The sequence below is a fragment of the Triturus cristatus genome, chromosome 11 (genome assembly GCF_964204655.1).
Source record: "Triturus cristatus chromosome 11, aTriCri1.1, whole genome shotgun sequence".
In the NCBI taxonomy this organism is placed as follows: Eukaryota; Metazoa; Chordata; class Amphibia; order Caudata; family Salamandridae; genus Triturus; species Triturus cristatus.
In genome coordinates this window covers 883,975,945-883,999,308 of record NC_140594.1, presented here as the reverse complement: position 1 = coordinate 883,999,308, position 23,364 = coordinate 883,975,945, and the positions used below count along the sequence as shown (strand labels likewise).

General features: G+C 42.6%; 1 protein-coding gene across 3 annotated transcripts in view; it reads left to right on the top strand.

Annotated features, from left to right (window-relative positions):
- LEKR1 (leucine, glutamate and lysine rich 1) overlaps nucleotides 1-23,364 on the top strand; it is a 775,178-nt gene that overhangs the window by 449,065 nt on the left and 302,749 nt on the right. For all 3 annotated transcript variants that reach the window (XM_085634762.1, XM_085634761.1, XM_085634764.1), the window contains one exon: nucleotides 6,222-6,407. In XM_085634762.1, coding sequence (XP_085490888.1) covers nucleotides 6,222-6,407 — 186 coding nt within the window. The remainder of the gene's footprint in view (nucleotides 1-6,221; nucleotides 6,408-23,364) is intronic.

The following is a 23,364-nucleotide window of genomic DNA, read 5'->3' as shown; positions in this document are numbered from 1 at the left end:
GAGTGAGTAATTATCCGGTCAGGTCATATATTGGCCTCTAATGTAATCGTACGATGGTTTCCTTGCCAATTTTTGTTAATTAAGAGTTGTGATTGTGTTAATTGAGGGGCATCGGTCACTATTGTGGTTAACAAGTTCGCTTCTCTATTGGCCCAGGGCTTCTACTTTTGACACCTCTTAATACTGAACTGATTGATTTATCTGGGTTAGTTAATTTTTTTGTTAGGAAAGGAGTCGGATATGATGTTATTATAACAAGCTCCAGTTCTATTCCCCAGTTTTTAAAGCAATCCTTTTCTTGGTAAATTCTTCTAGAAATCTCAGAGTTTTGCCATGTCGCTCTAGTCGATTCAGATTTTTGGTTATTTTTTCGTAAAAATTCGATTGATCGTAGGTCAGAGGACATGATGTTTTCTAATTTTTTATTAGAGTGTAAGAGTTGTAAGATGTTCTGTCAATTTAGTATGTCCATAGGCCCTCTCGATTCATATAACGGATGAAATATAATGATGTTTGATTCTGTTTTATTTTCCTGTTGGTAATTATCGTGGAGTCGACTGTCAGTCGTGTGGCTAGTGTTTTCCCGTGAGTTCAGAGCTGACCTTATCCTTTCTAGGTCTTTAGACCCTACTTGTTGTTTGATTGCCCGAGGGTTCATATCGATTTCACTCCTGTGGATCGTAGTGTTAAATTCATAAGGGATAGATTGAACGTTTGAGCTCTGGGTTATATCCTCCTTATGGAGGGGCGGGCTTTCTTGGGGGCTAGTATCTTGATTGTGATTAGTTTCTTCGAACCTTTCTTTTAGATTTTGAATAATTGGTGAGGGATCTTGCTTCTCTAATACCACTTTGGATTTACCTGAACTGCTATCCTTCCGTATTACTGTTTGTAGTTGTTTATTCTCATTTGACATCAAAACATGTGGGTTTTTTTTTTGAGGTGTTAACTGTTGGTCACTTTTGGAATTGGAAAAAGGATGGCATCCTCTACTTATCTGTTTGTTTTTCCTTCCTTTCCTTTTGGTTTTACGGACATTTTTTTCTCCAAAAGTAGTATTTCCCTCGGCATCTACTTTCCCACTTTCCTCTTGGAATTCGTTTTGTTTTTGCGGAGAGTTATTATCTGCAATTATTTCCATTTTATCTGTTGATAGAAGTAGTACTTTTTTGTCCGTCATGCCTGCGGTTTTTGTTTGTGTTTGGTTTACAAGAACTTTTTTTATGTCGAGTAATAAGTCGCCTAATATACTTGGTAATATAGACAATTTGTCAATTATTGGTGCGCATGTGCATTCTTGGTTAACTTGTTGTATTGCATAAGTACCTTCCTGGCCCTTCTTTATTAAATCATTCAGGCCAGCCAATTTCTTATCTATCCCCGCTGTTGAATCAGCAAGTGCCTGTAAAATAGTCAACTGAAGATCCATTTTGTGTGATTGGTACTGCAATGCTGCTGTTGAGTATTGCATTGTGCTTAGCATTGCCTCCCAGATTATTTTATTGTTTAAATATCTTTTTGTCTTCCAGGAAGTTTTTATCTAATATTGCTTCTGGTATTGTATCTTGATTGTAAGAAGCGACCATTTCTTCCCATTCTTGCGTAGCTAGAAAGGACATGTCGCTTTTATCTGATTTGTCCACAAGTGTGATCTGGTGGGTGCTATCTGAATGAACATTTTTTGATGATATTAGTTCCGTCTGGTTTGGTAACAGTTGGTTCAAATCTGTACTTATACCCCTATTTTGTTCAAATTTAAGTCGTGATCCTTTTGTTTCCATGTCTTTCATCTCTCCTTCCTTTGGATTTCTATCTTTTACTGTTTTCTCGTTTATATGTTTTTCCTCTAGCTCCCCGAGCTCCCCAGTTATTGTTTCTTCCTGTGTATTCGTGTTACCAAGTGGTTTTTTATTTGCCATAGATGAAATATCAGCTAACAGACCCTGTAAAATTTTTGGGCTTTGTGTATTTTTATTGATGTTATCATGCTCTTCACTTAGTGGTTGATGAATAAGTCCACTAAAATCGTCAATGGGTGCCAAAGTAGACGGTTTTGACAGTTGGATTTTATGTCCCAGGTTTATGATACTTTCCGTTTCGAGATGATTGTTGTATGGTGTGATAGCATTATTTGTTTGAGGTCCTTTCACACAGGCGGTCTCCATTAAATTTGTTGGTTCATCATTGTTTGTTTGAAGGGTCGACCTAGCTGGTTCGTTATCCCTGATATCCATTTTCACGTTAAATCCTTGCTGAACTGGAATAGATTGTTGATGTATTTCTGGGTTACTTTGAGGTATCCAATTGAAACAATTTGATTCCAGAGGCAAAAGAGGGGTTTGCAAGCCTTCTAACAGACTTGTTTTTGAAAAAATTGCTGTTGTTGGATCTTTCAAAAAAGAGAATTTTGTGTATATCTTGGGCTGGTAAATACAAGGGTTATTTCCCTTGTTTCCGTTAATTGTATTTTTTGGTGTGCCAATTGTGACAATTGGATTAATTGGTGAAGGTTTATTTATTTCCCATGTAGGAGCTATAGATGGAGCGGTAAGTTGGAACTTCCTTTTTTCTAATTTTGAGTTTGTTATGGTGGTAACCTTATCTTTGTTGTTATCACTCCCTTTTGTCTCCGTTATGTCCAGTTTTTCGCGCTTAATCTTTAAAAAGTCCACATAGGATTCATTAAGGTTCGGCTCCTGGGAAGGGCCATTATGTTCATTCTCCGCTTTTCTTTTCTCAGCTTTGAGTTGGGCTTTTCACTTTGCCTTTACTGTCGTTTTCCTTACCCTCCCTGATCGCATAGTTGCAATTTAATAAAGATGTTAATGTATAAACTGCAATTTTTAATCTATGCACAGGAGCCTGTTGAGGAACCGGTTGAGGGCTTGTAATACTTGGTTACTTAGTTGCTCCTTGTTATCTTGTATCCCTCCCTAGGGATTTATTCCTAGTACAAGGACCAATGATTCGTCAGATTCCTCAGATACAGTTTTAAGCTTTTGCAATTGATTTTAAACTTCTCGGGAAAACAATTCCAGTAAGTCCCCTAGAGCCCGTGCAAACACTCCAACACCTCCTCACCTGTCTCCTGTCGGGTGCAATGGCGTGCTCAACCCTGCGTCCGAGTCCAGGGAAGGGGAGCAAGGAGAGGTTAGGGCAAAGGTAAAGCTGGCGTGGAGGTAGATGGAGGCAGGCGGGGCAGGCTCTCGGCTCTCTCCCGGCTCTGGCTCCGGCTCCGGGCACCACCGCTAATACTTCCTGCCTCGTACCTCTTTCCTGATGGTTTTTTTTTCCTGGTAGGAGGAAGCGGGAGCACAGAAAATCAGCAATCAGCAATACTATGAGGGAGGGACGGGCGGGAGCGGGAGCGTCTACAGCTTCTACCGCTTCTACCGTGCCTGTCCTGCTCTCCGTGCTTCGTACTCCACAGTTACTGTACTTGCTGTACACTCCCGCCTGTGTTGCTACAATCCATCGACCTATGGCTGTGACCACGATCGCGGCTGCGTCCGCCGCCGGTCTACGTCCTTTTCCAGGGGAGAGATGACCCGCGGAGAATCTGCTCACGGGTTGTGGTGGCGGCGGCGGCTCTGACCAGCGGCTTAGCGGCTCTCAGCAGACTCTGCAGACTCTCTATCGCTCTATCGTTCTCTGCTCTACAGCGACGCCAGAGGATGTGCAGGTTGGCACAGGACAGAACAGAAAGCAGGCAAACCTCTACCTTCTACAGTGAATGCTCACTCTACGAGAGCAGTTCTTCTTCAGCAGCTCACTTTGCTGGTGTGCCTATTCCGCAGATTTGCAGAGAAGCAACCTGGTCCAGCAGGCACACTTTCACCAAGCGTTACTGTCTGGAAGCTGCAAGTAATGCTGGCACAGCTGTGAGACAAGCGGTCCTACGTAATCTTTTTTTAAATAAGGTGAGTCTCTAACCTTCATATATATATATATATATATATATATATATATATATATATATATATATATATATTATTACCTACTGGCGGTCGCCAGTAGGTAGTTATAGTTAGGAGGACCCTGTTTCCATAGGAAAACCGCAACATTCTATTTTGAATAACTTTGGCGCCGGTCAACGAATCCTCGCGAAATCTTCAAAATAGGTGGGGCGCTGCGCTCCGCTCCTACCCTGAAAGTCTCGGGGGGATTCGTCATGCGGGGGCTGAGATAAAAGGGGGGTCCCAAAACGCGTTTTTCCCATGCATTTTTCCATAGGACCTTTAGACACAGCTACAGCCCGAACGGCTGAACAGAGTTCCTTGAAATTTGGCAGAGAGGTAGTCTACAGGTCAAGGAAGTGCCTTTTGTAGGTTTGGTGTAAATCTGTTCAGTAGATTCTGAGAAAATAGCCTTTAAATCAATATATATATCTGAGCCAGCTTACGGTGCGCTTACGGTGCGCTTACCGTACGCGTACGGTGACGTGCGCGAGCGCGATTCTGATTGGCTGTTCGATCTAAGTAAACATTCGAATCGGTCGAAACCAGGAAGCGGCGTCCGCCATTTTCTCTCTCGCACTCTGAGGGGGGCAGCAAAAACAAAGACAAAAACCATCTAAAGGGGCAATATATTCAGTTCTTAACCACCCAGCATTGATATAGGTGTCCCCAAACAACCCCCAAGGCCAAAAAAACAATTTTATTTTTTTTCGAAAAATCGCCGATTACGCTTACCGTACGCGTACGGTTAAAATTATTTAAAAAAAAAAAAATTATCCACACTCTCCACACCCCGTGTGCAAATGGTGCCCGAAGGTCACCATTTGTGCATGGCTTATAACATCACGAAATAGTACAAATGAATACCTTTTCACAACGAAGCGCATAATATGTCCCCCATGTGCGCACGGTGCGCGAAGCGCATCGTGCGTACATGGCCCATCCCGCATAACGTGGGCACGCGGTGCTAACTGCGTAAAGTGGGCGCGCGGTGCGCGAAGCGCACCGCGTGCTCACTGTGCACGCAAGGTGCGCGAAGCGCACCGTGCGCGCACGGAACGAACTGCGTTAACTGGGCGCGCACGCCACGAATGGCGTAAAGTAACTTAGCATTTAAAAAAACGTACAAATTCACTGAAAAAACCATAGGTTTCACACACGATATAGTTAGGAATTAGCATTTAAAAAACATTGCAAATTCACTGAAAAAACCATAGGTTTCACACAAGTTATAGTTAGCTGTACATTTCACTCGTAAAAAACCAATGAAATTCCCCCGTTATAGTTAGTGCAGGCAACTATAACTCACGCGACCGCAATCCTCTGCTGATGACATATGTGTCTTTATGAAAAAAAAATATTTGTAATATATGTATAGCTAAAATTTAATGGAAGAAGACATGGGCAAATAAGTGTCTAAATACAGTATTAGCATCAGCAGAGGATTGCGGTCGCGTGAGTTATAGTTGCCTGCACTAACTATAACGGGGGAATTTCATTGGTTTTTTACGAGTGAAATGTACAGCTAACTATAACTTGTGTGAAACCTATGGTTTTTTCAGTGAATATATATATATATATATGTCACTGTTTTATTCTGGACTGTATGCATTGTCAGATGCTATGTACGTATATATATTTGTAGGTATTTGAAAGGGGTATGCGAATTTGTAATACACCTTGTAACGTACAGGATTTTGTACATTCTGCACTTCCTTGGTATGAACATACATACCTGTGATATAACTGCTATCTGTTTGGATTCAAGCATGTGAATCTATGAAAGATACCCCAGTACTGGAGAAGAAAATAAGTTACTTATCTGTAAACTTTGGTTCTCCAGTATTGATATTTTTCATAGTAAGTAAGTAACATATTTTCTTATTGATTGGAACCTGCATGCAAAATAAAAACGTGCAAGTTTTCCTGGATACAGGTAAAATCACATAATCCAGGGAAAAAACAATCTTGCGTAAGTTGAAAATGCAGAAGCTCAGGAAGCTAGATTCCCTGAATCTTGGCACTACACTGCTCTAATGCGGACATAGAAAATGAAAGTACAGAATGACATTGTTTTCATCCACATGATGGTATGTTCCTTTTGGCTATGTCCTAGTGAAAGAAGACGATATTAGTGTTGAAGAGTTGGAAGTTGAATGAAGAAGAGGTCAGGATAAATATTGTGTGTTTATTCAATATATTGAGCTGGTGGTGTGAATTGGTTTAGTGATTCTCTGTAATAATCTCATATTTTTTTTGACTCAGAACTTGGAAAACTACGTGGAAGCCTGGCAGAATCCAAAAAGGAAAATGTATGCCTGCATGATGAGGTGAAAGAATTACAACTGGTGTCTGAGTCACTTTTATCAAAAACACAAGAGCTGCAGAAATCACTCAAAAATGAAAATGAGTTACGAAACCGATGTCAAAACCTGGAAAACAAAACATTAGGTGAGAATCTATGGTGGGTATTGCAGTGGGATACTATCCTCCCCTTAAAATTGTCTGGGGAAGTATACGGTCAGCATTGTTGGTCTGGCCTTTTGGGCAGCCTGATAGTCTGCCACTGCCAGATAGACCAGCTTTAAAGGGAGAGTGAGGGGTCCATTTCTTTGGTCCCAGTGGTCGTGAAGATACTAAAAAAATCAGCCCACACACTTGCTCTTTCAAGTTGGCCCATCTGGCAATGCCAGACTGCCCAGTCCAACACTGAAGGTGAGAACCACAATAAATGCCTCCTTTTTATATACATTGGGGGTGGAACAGGGTGATATATATATATATATATATATATGTTCTACGAACCAGGCAGACACATCAGCAACCAAAGTCAGAGAGCACACGCGGATACCTTTTTCAGCTGAATGCTTTATTGTGCAGACCCGTTTCGCCTTACGGCTTCCTCAAAAAAAAAAAATATATATATACATACATATACATACATACATACATACATATATATATATATATATATATATATTTATATTCCAACAGGGGTTCCTTCCTCAACCTCCCAACGGCAATGTAAAAGGTGCAAACTCCTCTTATATCTGGCGTGAATTATTTTTATTCTTGCACACTTACAAAGTCATTCCGCGTTTTGGCCGGTGAAACCGGCCTTGCTCACATTCTTGAAACAGCATTACCTTGAAAGTTTTTTAGGTACCACCTCTATGTGTCACATGACCTTTAACTTACATGAAAGAAAGACTTCCCGAGTTCCAACGTGGTAGCTTTTCTGAGTTCAGGACAATTAAACATTTTAAATGACGCCCGGCAATTGAAACAATAATGTTAGTTATAAATACAGAATGCAATAATTATAAATACATTAAAACTGATCGTTTGAACTTTTTTTTTAAAAACATAAGACCTACTTGCATCAATGCATTGAGGTTCTCAGCCCACCAACTTGTTGTACTTCAAATAACAATTCTCATAACCGTAACATAATAATATATATTGATGTAATTTGTCCCGAGTCATTACTATATTTGACCCACTATTGTGCTTAAATGCCTCATATGACAGCATCATCAATGGCATATTACATGTCATGACAAGAATGTGTACATCTTTGTAACCACAATATGTTGGAGTTGGCTGATCTAAGAAATAAAAGTTCATGTCTAATTGGTTATTTATAATTGTTCTTTAGCTTCTGTTAAGGAACTCTATAGTAAATGCTTGCAAACCACTAAAACCCTTTTTAAAATCACCTATTCCATACCCTAGTGCAAATCTAGCATTACAGTACTGTTGACATGTGCAAAATGTGCCTTGTGCATGACTGTGCTAGATTGAAGTGCAAAGTGCTAGTATTAATACAGTACTGTAAAACCTAAAGTGATAAAAAAAATTATTAATATCACATCTATAAAAAGCTTTTTTTAAGGGTTATTTTTACATAAGTTAAAATTAGAATGTGTAGATGGTAAAACCGTGTATGCGATGATAGAATTACTGTAGGTATACTATTTAACCCTTGAATTACGCTACAATCGTTTTGGAAACTTATTTGTCATAGCTTCCAATGAACAAATGGTGTAACAGGAAAAATAACAATGAAAACAGGTAGTGGGAACTTGTTATAAGCAATGATGGAGATCTTCCGTGGTGTTTAATCCCAAAGGTGTCTTGCAGTCAAATTCAATGATAGTGCATGTTTCTAGCTGCTTCAATTTGTGTTCCCTGTTACCCCCTCGGCGTAATGCCGGGATGGCATCTATCACAAAGTATTTGAGGCAGTCAGATAGTAATCATGTATGGCCTTGAAATGACGTGCTACCGGGTAGGTCATGTCATTATTTACTATTGCACGCAAGTGCTGTAAAATACGCATGTGCACTTGCAATTTTGTGCTCCCTATGTAGTTGAGGCCACATGTCCAATGGGTTGTGTTTACACCAAACTTACAAGCCTGTCATGTGGAGCATTTGTAAAAAACCTGTTTTGGTTTGAGCCAGGTGGTATTAGAAACGATCTCAGGATTGCTTTTTACCAAATCCATCCTCATGGATTTGGCTTGTCTAAACGTTAGTGTGGGTGAATGGACAATTTAGGTGATAGTACCCCGTCTGTAAGGAGGATAGGCCAATTTTTGTTAATAAATCTGCCTCTGTTGTTTACTGAAGGTGGTAATCAGTCTAGGTGTTATTTCTTCATTGGAATTGTCTACACTACTGCTGGGGGAAACCATATTAGTACTCTGATCTTTTTTGGATAGAAGTGATTTCCTATCTCGAGACTTGGTTTTCTCATAAGGCCCCCCGGAGAATTTGGTCACTATATCCTCTTTGTTTAAATCTCTCCATTGAAGCTTGGGAGCATTTAGTAATCTCATCCTCTGTACTACATATCCTTTTCATTCTTAATAATTCCCCATAAGGGATACTTCTTATTTGGTGCTGAGGATGAGCACTTTTAGCATGTAGTGTGGAGTTACCCGAGGTCAATTTCCTATGCAGTGTGGTTTCCAATTTTCCATCTTTGACACATACAGTTGCGTCTAAAAAGTCAACATTATTGCCACTTATACGTGAAGTAAAATTCAAGTTGGCATTGTTTACATTGATAGCCCCCACAAATATTTCTGTACTTGCCTGATCTCCGTCCCAAACAACAAAAACATCGTCAATGTAACGAAGCCAGCACTTTACATGAGCATTGTATATTTTGGCATGGGTTCCCCTTAGGGCCTGCTCCTCCCACCAGCCTACGTGCAAGCACGCGTAGCTGGGGGAAAAGCAGCCTCCCATGGCAACTCCTCTCTTTTGGACATACAGATCCTTGCTGAACATAAAGAAATTATTGTATATATTATTCATGCACACATAGGCATATATATGAAGAGGGGGAGAGATATTTTACAGCAGGGTCAATGGTGACTTCTAGTGTAGAATTCCCCACCCGATTACCAAATAATGGTTTCATTCTGTTTTGCTGTTAGAGGTTTTATTTGGCCCTGCATGATTCTTATACGGTACTTGCAGATTCCCTGAGGAGGGTTGGGGGTCAGTCTGCAATTGTTTCGCTGGCGCAGATAATCGGACTGCTCCTCCACACTTTGTTTATTTGTCGGGTAAGATGAACATTTGCCCTGTGGTTCTCCCCTGATTCTAGAAAAAAAGCTTTGTAAACAGTTAGGTCATTGTTGGAGGGTAAGATACAGTCAAGACGATAAAGTAAGATATAAACTGCCCTTAAAAGAAAAAATCAATGTGGCACCACCTGAATTGTATGTGGAGTCGATTAGGAAATTTGAGAACTCGTCTTATGAATTTTTTTCAATTGTAAAACAGTTCTGCATTTTCTTCAGCTGAATGCCTGCTGTGCTAGGATTCCCGCTTCTAAGGAACGTTGTAACAAGCTGGCTGCTCTTTTTGTAGAAAGATCGAAGATTTACAAGTCTCTTTTCTCACCTCAATGGAGGTATCACTATTTAGGGAGAATGATTATAAACTGAATACTAAGTGTTCTCTTTAGCGTTTTGATCAAATTTTCCTGGACAAATCTTGGAAGATGATCCATCAGTGCAAATCTGGTTCTCCTTTAGACCGTTGTCCTCCGAGTTTCACTGCATTGTTTAGGTAGAACTTCATTATTTATACAAAACCCAAAAAACAATGAATTAAGTTATCAACTTGATAACTTGATTTTTTGTTGTTGTTGATAATTGTGTTTAATTAAGACTTAAAGGGAAGATCTAGATGCGTTGTTTTGGTAGGAGAATATCTTGTTTGAGTATATGTATAAAATAATGACGTTCTTCCCAAACAATGCAGTCAAACTGTGATAAAGGACAATAATGAAGTAATACAGTAAGAAAATATTAGTGATCGGTTTACAAACCCCTTTTTTATGATAAATTTCTGTAATGAATTGTTGATATTGTATTTATGAGATATCATTGGAGAACAACAGTAGTATTTTTAATAGAGGATAGATATCTTTGCAATCAACAGGTCTCATCGTATGATTGGGAGTACAGCATTGTTAAATATGGTGTGTATGGGAAAAGATTGAAGATAATAATACATATATGTGACACAAGAGAGCGCTTTTTCTTGTTATTTGGGGGATTCTGCCCAAGAGAATTTGTCATATAGCCTGGTGGAGCATTTTAAGGCACTATATAGCTGCTAAAAATATAGAGTTGTAAAGGGGAGAAAGCAAGACTTCATAGATACATTTTCGACAGAATTGCAGTTCACTATTAGCGAACACCAGGAAATTTATGTGACCAAGTCAGTCAGTCAGTCAATCTTTATTCGATGGTTAAAAAACATCATAAAAGCACATATATACAAACAGTTAAAAATACAATTAAATCACTATCAGAATCCTGACTGTTACTCCATGATTAAAACATTTCAATGAGATAATTACAATCAGAATATCTCTGTAGTTGCCCTTAATCGCACCGCAACTCTAATAAAGTTCATAATACTACATAGTGTCAGGGGATCAGCAGCTTTTTGCAAAAAAATGAGTGCATCTTTGGCATGTGCTAATTTGGTGCGCTTTAAAATTTCTACCAGAAATCTGAGCCTAGGCATTGAATAAAAAGGGCACAGGAGTACAAAATGAAGGGTGTCCTGCAGAGACCTATTGTCGCAGCCGCAGGCACCCTTCTGCTCAATCGGAAATATAAAACCTGGTGGATCAGCCAGTAAATATGGTAAAAGATTGAGCCTAAAACGGGACATTAAAAATCTATCCTGGGCGTTGTGTATGAGATAAAGATACGGCTCCATTCCCTCTGAGTTTTTTACCAAACTATAGGCTCTCACGGTACTTTTAATCCCTTCAGCCTCTGCTCTACCTGTAACTCTCTGGGCCAAAAATGATCTCTTGATCAACAACTTGTCTTGAGCTACAATCGTTGTTGGTTTTAAAAATAGATCCTTACGGCCAAGGTTTTCCAAGCTGATCAATACATATTTCAGCCATGGTATACTCATGCTTTTATCCCTTCCCATGCAATCACTAATAATTTGTCTTCCTAAAGTCGCCTCAGGGTTTAACCAAATTTTCAGCCATGCCAAAATGGGTCTAAGTTTAACCAGATCTTCTAAATATGGCCTCCCTAGTTCGCTATGGGCTATTGCGGCTGGGGTACTCTGCGGAATCTTCAAAATTTAGCGTAAAATTTTGTTTTCCTCCCGCTGTAATTGCTGGATGTTTACAAAGCCCCACACTTCTGCACCATAAGTGGCCTTAGAGCAGCAAATGGAACCATAAAGATTCATTATTTGTTCAGGGGACCAACGACCCACTCTCCGCCCATAGCCTGCGATAGCACCCTTGGAGGATACCAATTTACAACAACGTTCCTCCACCAAGGGCTTAAATTGTAAAGAGCCATCGACCAGGTCAAAGATAATGATCTTTAAAAAAAAAGGTACATTTTTGTTAAAATAAAAATATTTACAAACTCAAAGATTGTAGCTGGAAATATATTGACTCCCAGAATGCTGTTCCTTGGAAAATAATGTCCTTAAACTTGTCACTATCACTTTTCTGTACACAAGCTGGGTAATGTTTTTTACTTCACCCAGCATGAGACCATGAGAATCGCGGACAGGATGAGGTAATGAAGGCTAGTGGTTCAGTTACAGACTTAGAAAAAGAAGACCTGTTTGGAATTCTTGCCTCTCCACTTGATCAATTTGTGGAAGAACTTGGGTACCAGACGGCATATGGAGGCCCTTAGCATCCTCTGTGTTGATACCTCTATATGGGTGGTTTTCTCCATGGCCAGATTTCTGTTCTCAGCATGGATTAGATGTTGCAAGTGTATACAGATCAGTGAGCGTTTGTCGCTTCCATGTCCTTAGCAAAGTGGGCTCTGGGTCCTAGTGTTTGTTTTAAAGCAATTAGCCAGTGAACTCAGTGCTAGGAGTCCCATGCTGAGACAAGTTGTGGACCTCTTCTTTTTTGTTTTAGCTTATGCAGCATCAACTGAGCTTTTATTGACTGCTCTACTCTTCTTGTAACTGGTTTATAGTTGTGCAGCACTTTAAATTGATGATGCACTTTGGCATTCATTGCAGTTAGCAAGAAGGGAGAGAAGCTGCTAGAATCCTATGCCTCCTAGAACATATGTATTAATTCAGGTATTTTAAATACACCAAGGTTTACACAGTTTGGTCCTTTTTTTTCATTACATTGACTGTTTTAAATGATTTTTGTATTTTGAGTTTTGCACCTTCCAACCAAGATGTTGCTTGTCTAGTAAGCTTACAGTGACCCACAGGATGTTTAAAAGGCTCACGCAGGCAGACAAATGCTGACTTCCCTCCAATAATGTGACTCCTACAGTTAGTATAAATAAGGAACTGTGTGGCACCCACTGAAATGTTTTCACAATGCTGATGTGCCGCAGTCAGCAGGACAGAAGAACTGCATATCAGGTTCCCACAGTACGGGCTGTACCTCAGCACACAAAAGGCTCTATCACAACAAATACAAATACACCGTGTAATACTCCCGCAGCAAAAAGAACACTCACGCCTTTCATGTACTTTGCCGCGATTGTTTGCAGCACAAGGCAGAAGCTGAAGCGTTTCTGAAAAATGACAGCGAACAATGCCCTGCATGCCAAGCACTATTCAACCATAGAAACCAGTTTCATCAGCTCGGCACAGCACACAGGTCCCCGGGTTGAGGCGGATTTTTTTCTGTTCGATCATCTCTATTCCTTTATAAAGTGTGGGGTCAGTCTGACCCAGGCAGCAGTAATAACAAGGGCGACAGAGGTTTAAGTGGATGTTTTATCATTAGAGGCCATCACTATCTTAGTGTTTTACCTATGCACCAGCTTCTAACTGGTATTAGCTGCCCGCACACAAAAACAAAAAAAAAAGAAATGGGTACTAAAATGTGCAAAAGAAGTGCATACATCGTTGGAGTGTGTTACTACCCATTTTTAACCACCAGTGTGCAAATCAGATGCTAGCACATCTGATTCCCAGTGCAAATGTTACTGGTAATTGTATTTGCATTTATATAGCGCTTACTACCCCTGACAAGACGTTGAACACTTTACGCTGGGCAGCACGCGGCTCCAGAACCCAAGGTTAGTGGTTAGTCCAGGGCAATTGGTTACTGTTAGTTATCGAAATTAGTCTTGTCTGCTCAGAAAACCATGCCATGCATCCATTGTAGTTTCTTCGTGATTACACTAATATGCGTTGGGTGTGATCATTAGTAGGGGGCTGCGTGAATTCATGCACATGGTTGATGGGGTGAGTAGATGCGCGCTTGAAGAGATTCAATACTGTTATGGTGAGGGGTGTGACTTTCAACATCGAAAAGGTTGTGATCTTTCATTTGAGGTGTGCGCTGTTTTCAGAAATACAATCATAGAGATTAAGATAGACATTCGTGTGACTTTGAGGAGGTTGTGCTCAGAAGAAGGAGGCATTCAGAAGATGGAATTAAAAGGGAGGTCCATTTGAGAGAGGAGAGGCGACAATCAGAAATTTGAAGTAAACTTCAGTTTTCCTGCAGCATTTAGAAATATCAAGGTTGATTTTGAGACGGTGCGCAATTGGAGACTGCAGAAAGCATCCGTAGCATTTGAATGCAAAGACAGGGATTTATTATGCACCTCTGATGGGCTCTAGAATGCACCAGGTTGCTTTCTCATGGGTGTACCACCAGGGTCTAAAGATCACTCAATGGAAAGTTGGAGCAACTTTTACTTGGTAAACCTATTTCTGGGCTGTTACAGCTCGAGCCTCATTCCAGTGCTAGATAGAAGTAGAGCCAATGCAGGTGCAAACAGGCGGCTGTGCTACTGAATATCCACACCAGCAATATTGAGATAGACGAGTATCTAGAAAAGTATGTTAAGGGACAAAATATCAGGTTGTAAGTGAATATAGGGAAGTTTAGCTTTACTATTCCTAATTTCACATCTACATACCTTGAAGTAATATGTACAGCTTAGATACATATATGTGGAGTGAGGTATAAAAATTGTAGTCTGTATATTTTTTTGATATTTTACTATCGATATTGTGTCCCATCAATATTGTGGGATCGATATTCATGGTGCACACCAAACAGGAGTTTGTTTAAATCAGGATTACAATTTGTGCAGTAATATCTAATGTCTTTCCTGCACAATAATTCCCTATGTGAGACCAGCAGAATATGTGCTGTGAAAATACACCACATTCAGAGTTTTGCAGCTCAGAATATAGGAAACTACTGTGTTATTCTCTAATCAGACGCGTGGAACTTGAACTGCACTGACGGGATCAGTATTTACTGGGTGTGATGTTACCTTTCTGGGTACTGGGGTGCTCAGAATGGGCCCTGGGGAGTGGTTAGTTTGAGCCAGTGGTTTCCATGCTCTGCACCGGCACTTAATTGCCTGAACCTGTACTTATAACAGGAGGCGGGACACTCCTATTTGGGGTAGCTGTTGCGCTCTATAAAATGCTTAATAATAATAATAATAACAGCTGCCACATGGTAGCGCTGTTTGTGTAATTTAAAGATAAGCAGTGTGATGGTTAGTTAAGTAGTTGTGGAAGTACAGTGGCATTGTGTTGTGCAAACTGTGGTGGCCTCCTGACGAGGGCCCCGGCACTTGTTTGTTTACAAATTAACCACTGGCCCTGGGTGTCAGTGTTTTCAAGCCATGTGTGGAACGATTCTTTTTGCATGAGCCCTGCAAATGGAGCAAGTGATCTGACAATGTCAGACGCCCTTGGTGTCGATGGCATCTTTGAAATGACCAATGTTGTATAATGGATAACTGAGCCAGCTATCAATCAGCAGCTGGTTTTCTGGCCCAGGGGTCCCTCAGCTCCATTTTGTTTTACTCAGCTAAACTCATATGTGCCTCGGTTAATGCTTATGAAGCAAGTCAGGCTTTGCTGCTGTAACACTGGATTGCTACCATGTGTTTGACACATCTGCTCAGTGTTTGAAACACGCCTATCCACATCCACTTCCTCCCTATGGGCGCATACATTAGTTTGTTTTACTATCCCATAGCATTCAGAATAATAAAACAATAGAGTTAAAGCATGTTTCTCTGTCCAGGAAAGCATTCCCTGAGATGACCAATTAGATCGTGGCTTGCAGTGGTATATACCGCATTTGATTTTTAGACGTTGCTTTTACAAAAATATATACATCTAAATTTCCAGATGCTCATGGGTGAAAATATAAAATAATGGTTAAATGCAAATGGCCCCCACCTGGATTTTCTTGGCCGGCAGGGAAGTCTGACTCTATGTAATTGTAGCATTCACAAAACATGTTTGTTGTTAAAGGATGTATGGGATCCCTTCCAACCTACTCAAATTGGAAAAAATGTAAAAAAACACTGTGTATTGTATGGAACATAGATATGTCTTGTGTGTTTTTCAGTCTATTTTTTGCCCAGCCATGCATTTACGCCCATGTGATTGGACCCTAAAGCCAATTGGCTGCGCCAAGAAGTTTTTTGTGACTCTCCATGCAGTAGGATCACTAGTTTGAAACATATACAACCCTCCACTATGCATCCACGTCGTTTCTGGTGTAGTGTTGGGCAGAGGACCCACTTCAGATTTGTTGTATTCTGGTAGTTGAGTGCCTTGCTTAAGCTTAGAGCTGGAGGAAGGGTTTGCAGAAATCTCCTCTGACATTAAGCCATAAGTTTTAACCTGTAGCATGGCCGTGTTCTCATCTGCATCCTTGCCAGGAGATTAAATATGCCTCTTCTATGTTTTATTAGGGATTTTAACCCTGTTCATCCATTGCTTTCAAGTAACTATTAGAAACAGTGGTGTAGCAAAGGGGAGTGGGGGGGGGGGAGTTCATCCCGGGCGGTACGAGTTTTGGGGGTAGAGGCCTGCCCTCCCCTCTCTACCTGCATGCGTCGCGGGGCGGCAAAGGAAGGTATCGCCAGCACCCCCCCGCTCATATTCGGCCTCCACGGACGGCAAACGTAGGGGCCGCCATGGGCAGCATAAGGCCTAGCTACGCCACTGATTAGAAGTGGGGTCTCTAGTTGGCAGAGGTATGCACCCTGTCCAAGTAGGGACCCACACTCTAGTCGGAGCTAGTGTAGTACACATGAAAAGTTTACCTGTGCTCATCCTTGGGTAGCTTGGCACAGAGCAGTCAGGCTAAATTACAGAGGCAATGTGTAAAGTATTTATGCATATATACACACACACACAGTAACACAGCGAAAACACCACAAAAGTACTCCACACCAATTTATAAAAATACCCAATATTTTTTTGAGTAAAACAAGACACAAATGACAAAAATCCAATATACTCAAGTCAAGATATGAGTTTTGAAAGATTAAAGCAAAATGCAATGCTTAGAAGTATATAGGTTCAACTGGGGCTATTTGGTCGTGCTTGACTGGGACAAACCCAAAAGTTCAGCCTAACCGTAATGGAGCACGGGCCAGATACAGGGATCACAGGGACCCCCTTACAGTTCCTTGGATACCTCAGAAATCAAAGAAGATGCATCACGCATAGGGCCGGACTGGGAACCGAAACCGACCCTGGCAAACTACTCGGCTGGCCCCCTGGGGGGACGGTGGGGGTGTGGCCGAGCTGGTTGCCAGGGCCGGTTTCGGCTGATTTTGTTACAGGGGGGTGAAATTGCCAGCCCCCGGTAACGAAAACGGACCCCCAGGGGTCCAAAACCTGCCCCCACCATGGCGGCCCACCGAGGAAACACCCGGTGCTCGCTACTGTTTGTCTGGCCCTGATCACGCAGAGGAGGTGAGGCACGAATCCTCTGCTCCTGCTAAGGCACGTGAATCCGCTCTTCAGCATCCTAAAAGTATGCTCTACAAGGGCCAAAGGACATCTGGGCGTTTCGTTGTATCCACTGCAACGTCAATTAGATATGACGTAAGGAGCCAGATCTTATGGCACATGCAATGAATAAAGTATGCTCATATGCTCATGGGTGTGTCTGATGGAATATCTGTTGTGGAATAATCCATTAAGAAAGGTTATTTTTTCGATATGATGTTGTTTCCAAAGGCTCTCCTCGCTGAACAATTGTAATGACCAGTGTCCGAATATGTAGGAGTTATGTGTATTCTCAGGGTAACATGCCATAAAGTTTGTAATAATGCACTCAGCAGTGCATACTACCTGCTAGTGTTGATTTTTGCATATTTCTATGAATGTAGCTGCTGAGCGTGCACACAGTGCCCCATCTGTGCAACCTATCCGAGCATCGGTCTAGAACTATTAAAAAAAGAATGTGAAAGGCGCTATGACGCGGCTAGCGCTGGCCTGTCATGGAGCTTTTTAAATAACTTTTAGCCATGCTGCACAGCAGTGGCGCTGGTCTACAGCATGACTAAGAGACATAGCTCTAGCATATTGTTTAGATCTCTCCTCCGTACCATTCCTCAGCCTCCTGTCAAATACAAAGTCAATCCCTTTTGTTTCCACCCCCTTACCTTTTCAGTCGGGCAAAACAAAGTCAATCCCTTTTGTTTCCACCCCCCTACCTTTTCAGTCGGGCAAAACAAAGTCAATCCCTTTTGTTTCCACCCCCCCCCCCTACCTTTTCCTTCTGGCAGGCACCCATATCGGTAGAGCAAGCAGAGCATTATATCCGCTGACAGTACAAGATGCTGGCACTCATTAAAAACAGCTGCCAGAAACAAATTGTAAAATTACAGTTTACTGCGCGCACAGGGTGCCTCAGTATTTGTGGTGTCGAAGCATTACAGACAATGCTCCTTTCCAACCACCCGGACAAATGATGCTGAGAAACAGCGAATGCAGGCGAGCGATAAGAAGCCGTTTGCAGTCTTTTGGGTGTAATTTTGCTGCAGCTTGCGAATCGAGTCTGCTGTCGGCTTTCCCCATATGCCTGCCAAGGCGTAATGTGTCCTCTGTGTCCTTTTTTATTTTCGAGAATGTCAATAAACAGTTTATTATGTGCACACGCCTCGGAACACACCCAAAGCTCTCAGCTAAAATGACCGAGTTCCATGGAGATACAATTATGTGCAGAGGATCACAGAAAGTGGGGATGCCGGGATTTGAGGGTAGCTGTCTTGATGTGACAGGAGACGAAGTAGTAGACCACAAGAGTGGCTTGCTCGTTTCCTTCTTACCCCTCTCCCACTTGTAGAGGCCCCCACTGCGCTTCACTGTCAGAGGTGATGAATTTAACAGGAACCATCCATTTTTAGGTCTCGCCTGACCCAGCGCATGCGCTGGTCTGGCGAGACTTATTGAGAGGGCTCCAAAAAAGTGCTACCCGGCCAGCCTAGAGCTACAGTGCATGTGCGCGGGCGCGCGCACCGCGTTTTACCGCAATTACTTTCACTTTCGGCCCCACGGCTGCTTTGATGTTTGATCGTGATCGGATCGCGATCACTTTCACTTTCGCGGCCGCATGGCCGCTTTGCATAGCCAATAGGTCTCGCTTTTGGTACCTTATAAGTATTTAGTTACGCAAATGTTGCATGGCTAAACACTTATAAGGTCCCAAAGGCGAGACCTATTGGCTATGCCAATGCTTGGTATGTATGTCAATGAATGTGCATTGTAATAGCTTGCCTTGTAAAAATATGCTTTGTAATGGTATTGCTGTTGTAAAAACCGCGTTGTAAAAACATGCATTGTGATGCTATGCGTTGTAATGGTATGCGTTGTAAAGTCATATATTCGAATATAACATTTACATAGCACACTTCTATAAGGAACTGATGACCTAGGCATCTTAAACATAAAAGGGAAGGAGAGATGGATGAGCCCAGCAACTCAGTGACTGTGTGGGCATTTCTAAACACTGATAATATCAGGAAGCTATCAATTTCATTCGCATTAAGCGCCCAGCCCAGCTCCCTGAAGTTTTCTTCAGTTCTCACAGCTTTCAGTGGGCTGATCACTTTCACTGAGCGCCTCATGCAGGGTTCCGAGGTACAGTCATTGAGACATAAAATCATACAAATATCAAATGGGATTGAAATGGCTGCGAGGACCAAGGTTTGAATATCCGCCCGTGCTTTGCTTCCTGAGGGAGGATTACCAGAGGGCATCCATCTCAAAATAAGTGTCAATTAATAGGTTTAGGGCACTAATATACAGTACTGCGCCACCAATTTAGAGGAGTCCACCTTTCCAAATGAATTTCCATTCTTTAGAGGACGTACCAAGCACATATCCCAGAAATCAGCCAAGAAAAGCTAACTTCATGTATGATGTGCAGGGCAGGAGGCTTTATAACCAAATATGATTTCCTTATTATTGGACCTTGCCCCTTTGTAGGGTCACCGCACGATTTTTGCCTTCTGTTGCTAAATCCGTTTTTGTTGGCATTAGGACTCTTCACTTTTCCCCTGCTAACCCGGAGTTAAGTACTTGTGCTTGCTCCCTAAAACATGGTACAGTTGGAATACACCTGATTGGTGCATTTAATTTACTTGTAAGTCCCTAGTATGGCAATGTGTGTACCTAGGGCCTGTAAATTAAATGCTACCAGTGGGCAGCAGCACTCATCATGCTACCCACTAAAAGAAGCCTTTTAAAAGATGTCTCAAGCCTGCCACTGCAGCCTGTAGTGTAGTCTTTTTTTTTGTGTGAAATGAAAATTGTATTCAATTATGTGTCTTATAGGACAAATTAACAAGTGCCAGACCGGCATCAGTAAGTAGCGCGACATTTTGGCGTAAGTATTTCATAGCCATATACAGTCTAGGCCATAATGATGTAACCATTTTCCCCATACCTTTTCTTGTTTTTTCGGACACCCTTTATACTTATAAATTGGCTCCTAGAGTTTGGTGCAACAGTCCCTCACCGTCCTTCAGCTCGCCCGTGTCGCAGGCACTGGAGGAGCCCCAACTCCTGCTGATGTCATGCTTGACTAGAATTGTCCCAATGCCCAGGAGTGTGCAGTCCCCCTCAATCCAGCATAGTGCTCCACAATACCAAGTCGGGGTATTCTTGCAAAGGGTTCTACATCCTCTCCAAGCACCGCTGCAATCTCTGCAAACACCCTGCGCCAGTATCTGATTAACGGATTAAATCCATCTGACATGATAGAACTGGACCTCTGCATGTTGACATCGAGTACATAAGGGTGCAGCCAGCTTGTGGGCCCACCAGAAGCGCAGGGTTCTGGAGGGGATCTCCAGCACTCTTGTGGACCTGTATGCTTCTCTCCAGGGCAGCTCATCGGGGGTCCCACCCATTGCTCCCACTTGGTTTTCAGGTCCTGCAGTGTACCATGGGAGTCATTAATTAGGGATCTATAAATCCCAGAGCTACCTCCCTTGCCCACAGGGCCCATAAGAATGTGTGCCTCAAGAGGGCTGCATTCTGGTGTGCATTGCAGGAGTGTGTTTTGCAGCTGAAGGGCATGTCGCATCTGCAAGTATCGGTAGAATTGATATTTGTGCAGGGAATATTCACTTTGGAGCTCCATGTGGTTTTTAAATCGGAGCCCTACTTTAGAGATCACTCGAGGTCCCACTTTCTAAACCTTTAAATGCTAGGAGTAAGGTGTAGCCATGTTCCTACTCATACAGGGTTTTGAGGGGAGATTTCGGTTTCCGCATATCCATTTAACGGCTGAGTGCCAAGACCCAAGGACTACTCTGGTAATGTTCGGTAGATTTCAGGGGATCAAGCCTCCATAGAGAAAGTTGAGCATTTGATCCTAGCCATTTCAGGCTACCTTAAGACGAAACACCGGATCCTGTCCTCCTCCACTCAGCCATCATCATTCTTCTTCAGGAGCTGCAGTGCCCAAGAGTGTAGGCGAAGCTCTGGTATGCCTAGTCCCCCCATCATATATGGATCTTACTGCTGTTCCGCCAGAGGAAGGAGTAGATGTTGTCTGTTGTTTTCGGAAACCAATCCCAGGGAATCGGATGGGGGAAGTTTTGAAGTGTGCACAAACATTTACAAAAGCATAACGATTTTGAATAATGCCATCCTGCCAAATGTGGTCAGCAGGTGATAGGACCATGTGACGAGGGCTGTTCACAGCTTAGATTCCAAAGAGATCAAATTCAGGCTCTACACAAGGCTTGGCTCCAGGGTAATATGTACACCCAAGTATCAGAAGCTTAATCTTCGGACTGGCAAGCTACCTGCCAGTCCACTACACTCAAGTCGCCGTTCAGTGGTACCAAGAGAGACTTAGTTGAGTTGACCCACAGACTGGATGTCTCCTCATATAGGGGAAGCCTGTGGAGCAGGCGGGGGGCGTGAGGGATATTTGCAAAAGAAACAGGAGGGCATCGCCTGCATAGAGAATTATGCAGTCCTCCACAACCAGCCCCCAGTCAAAGCCCCACACCTGGGTGTCACATCGGTCCCTTATTGTCAGTGGCTCCATAATCGGAGCGAATAGGAAAAGGGGAGAGTGGACATCCCTGTCGGGTGCCCCTCCCAATTGGGGAGGGATCCAAGAGAGTGCCATTGATATGGACCTGTGCCAGAGGATCTTGACATATGAAAGGAATCTCAGGCCAAAGCCCAGTTATATTAGGAAATCCTCAATGAAGAGCCATTCAACTGAATCAAAAACCTTATCAAAGGCCACCAACAGTAGAGCAGCAAGGCCCTTGTATCTCTGATAAGTAAGCCAGAGCCAGCTGCACCCTGTGAAAGCAGTGTCTGGTGCTCCGATCCTGCATAAATCTGCATTGGCCATGGTGAACCAGGTGGGACAACAAATGGAGAAGCCGATTTGACAGTACCTTGGAGTCAATTTTAGGTTCAATATTAATGAGGGATATTGGCTGGTAGGATTAGCATCGGTCTGTGAGGTTGCAAGGCTTATGTAGCACTACTGTGGTGGCCAAATGTAATTCTGGAGGGAGATATCCCCTGTCAATTGCTTCTTGATGCATATCAAGGAGAAGGGGCAGGAGAGGATTCGCAAATCAGCAGTAGTATTCATCCAGGTAGCCATCCTGGCTGGTATTTTCCCACTGTTTATCTCCTGGTTAGCCTGCTGAATTTCCTCAGCATACAGTGGCTGCTCAAATTCCTGACGGTTGGATGATCATAGGTCTGGCAGGGGTAAGTCCTCCATAAACGAGTGAGTCATTTCTCTGAAGGGTTCATGGATGAGCGGCGTAGAGCCTTCGAAAATATGTCATGAATGTTGCCGCTATATCAACCACTTTTACTGATTGTTCCCCATGGCCATTGATTACCTGGCTAACCATGCAAGGGGAGGTGTCCCTCGGAGCCAGCCAGTACAACAACTTCCTCTATTTATCGCCTCATTTGTATACCTTCTTGGTCGAGGCCACCCAGTATCTCTGGGCCTTGTCATGTGACAATTGTCAGAGGGACGCCCTGACCATCTTTGGACCGCATTTTCCTGTTTGGGCAGCCATTTCTGACATTAGAATTCTAGCTGTATTACTTCCTTCTCTAAGTCGGCCACCCGTGGGCACACATCTCATTGCCTTCCCCAAGTTATGCCCTTACAATGCCTCAGATGGTAGCCTTCCCCGCAGCCCACGCAGTGCCAGGGGAGGAGACAGTTTTTATTAGTTGCGAGAAATTTGTAAATTTCCTGTGAGAGCTATTTTGTAAAGGGAGGATTAATGAGATGCTATGCACTGAGGCACAAGAACGGGTGGGTGCCTCTCTCAGGGAGGCAAAGGGCAAAGTGCAGTGTTGCACGAGAGTAGTTGGAAATACCCACTAACTCCCGGAGTTCCGCGACAGCTCAACAGGTTCCAAAAGGGTCTTGACCAACAGAGTCGGTCAACACCTCTGCCAGATATCTCCATTGGGGCATTTGCAGCAAAACGCTTGCGTGAGGATACCCTTTTAATGCTTGGAGAGGGAATCCCCCTCCCACACTTATAGCACCTTAGCGCGTGCTTCACATTTTTTGATCATATACTCACTTAAAGTATAGATCGCACTTTCAC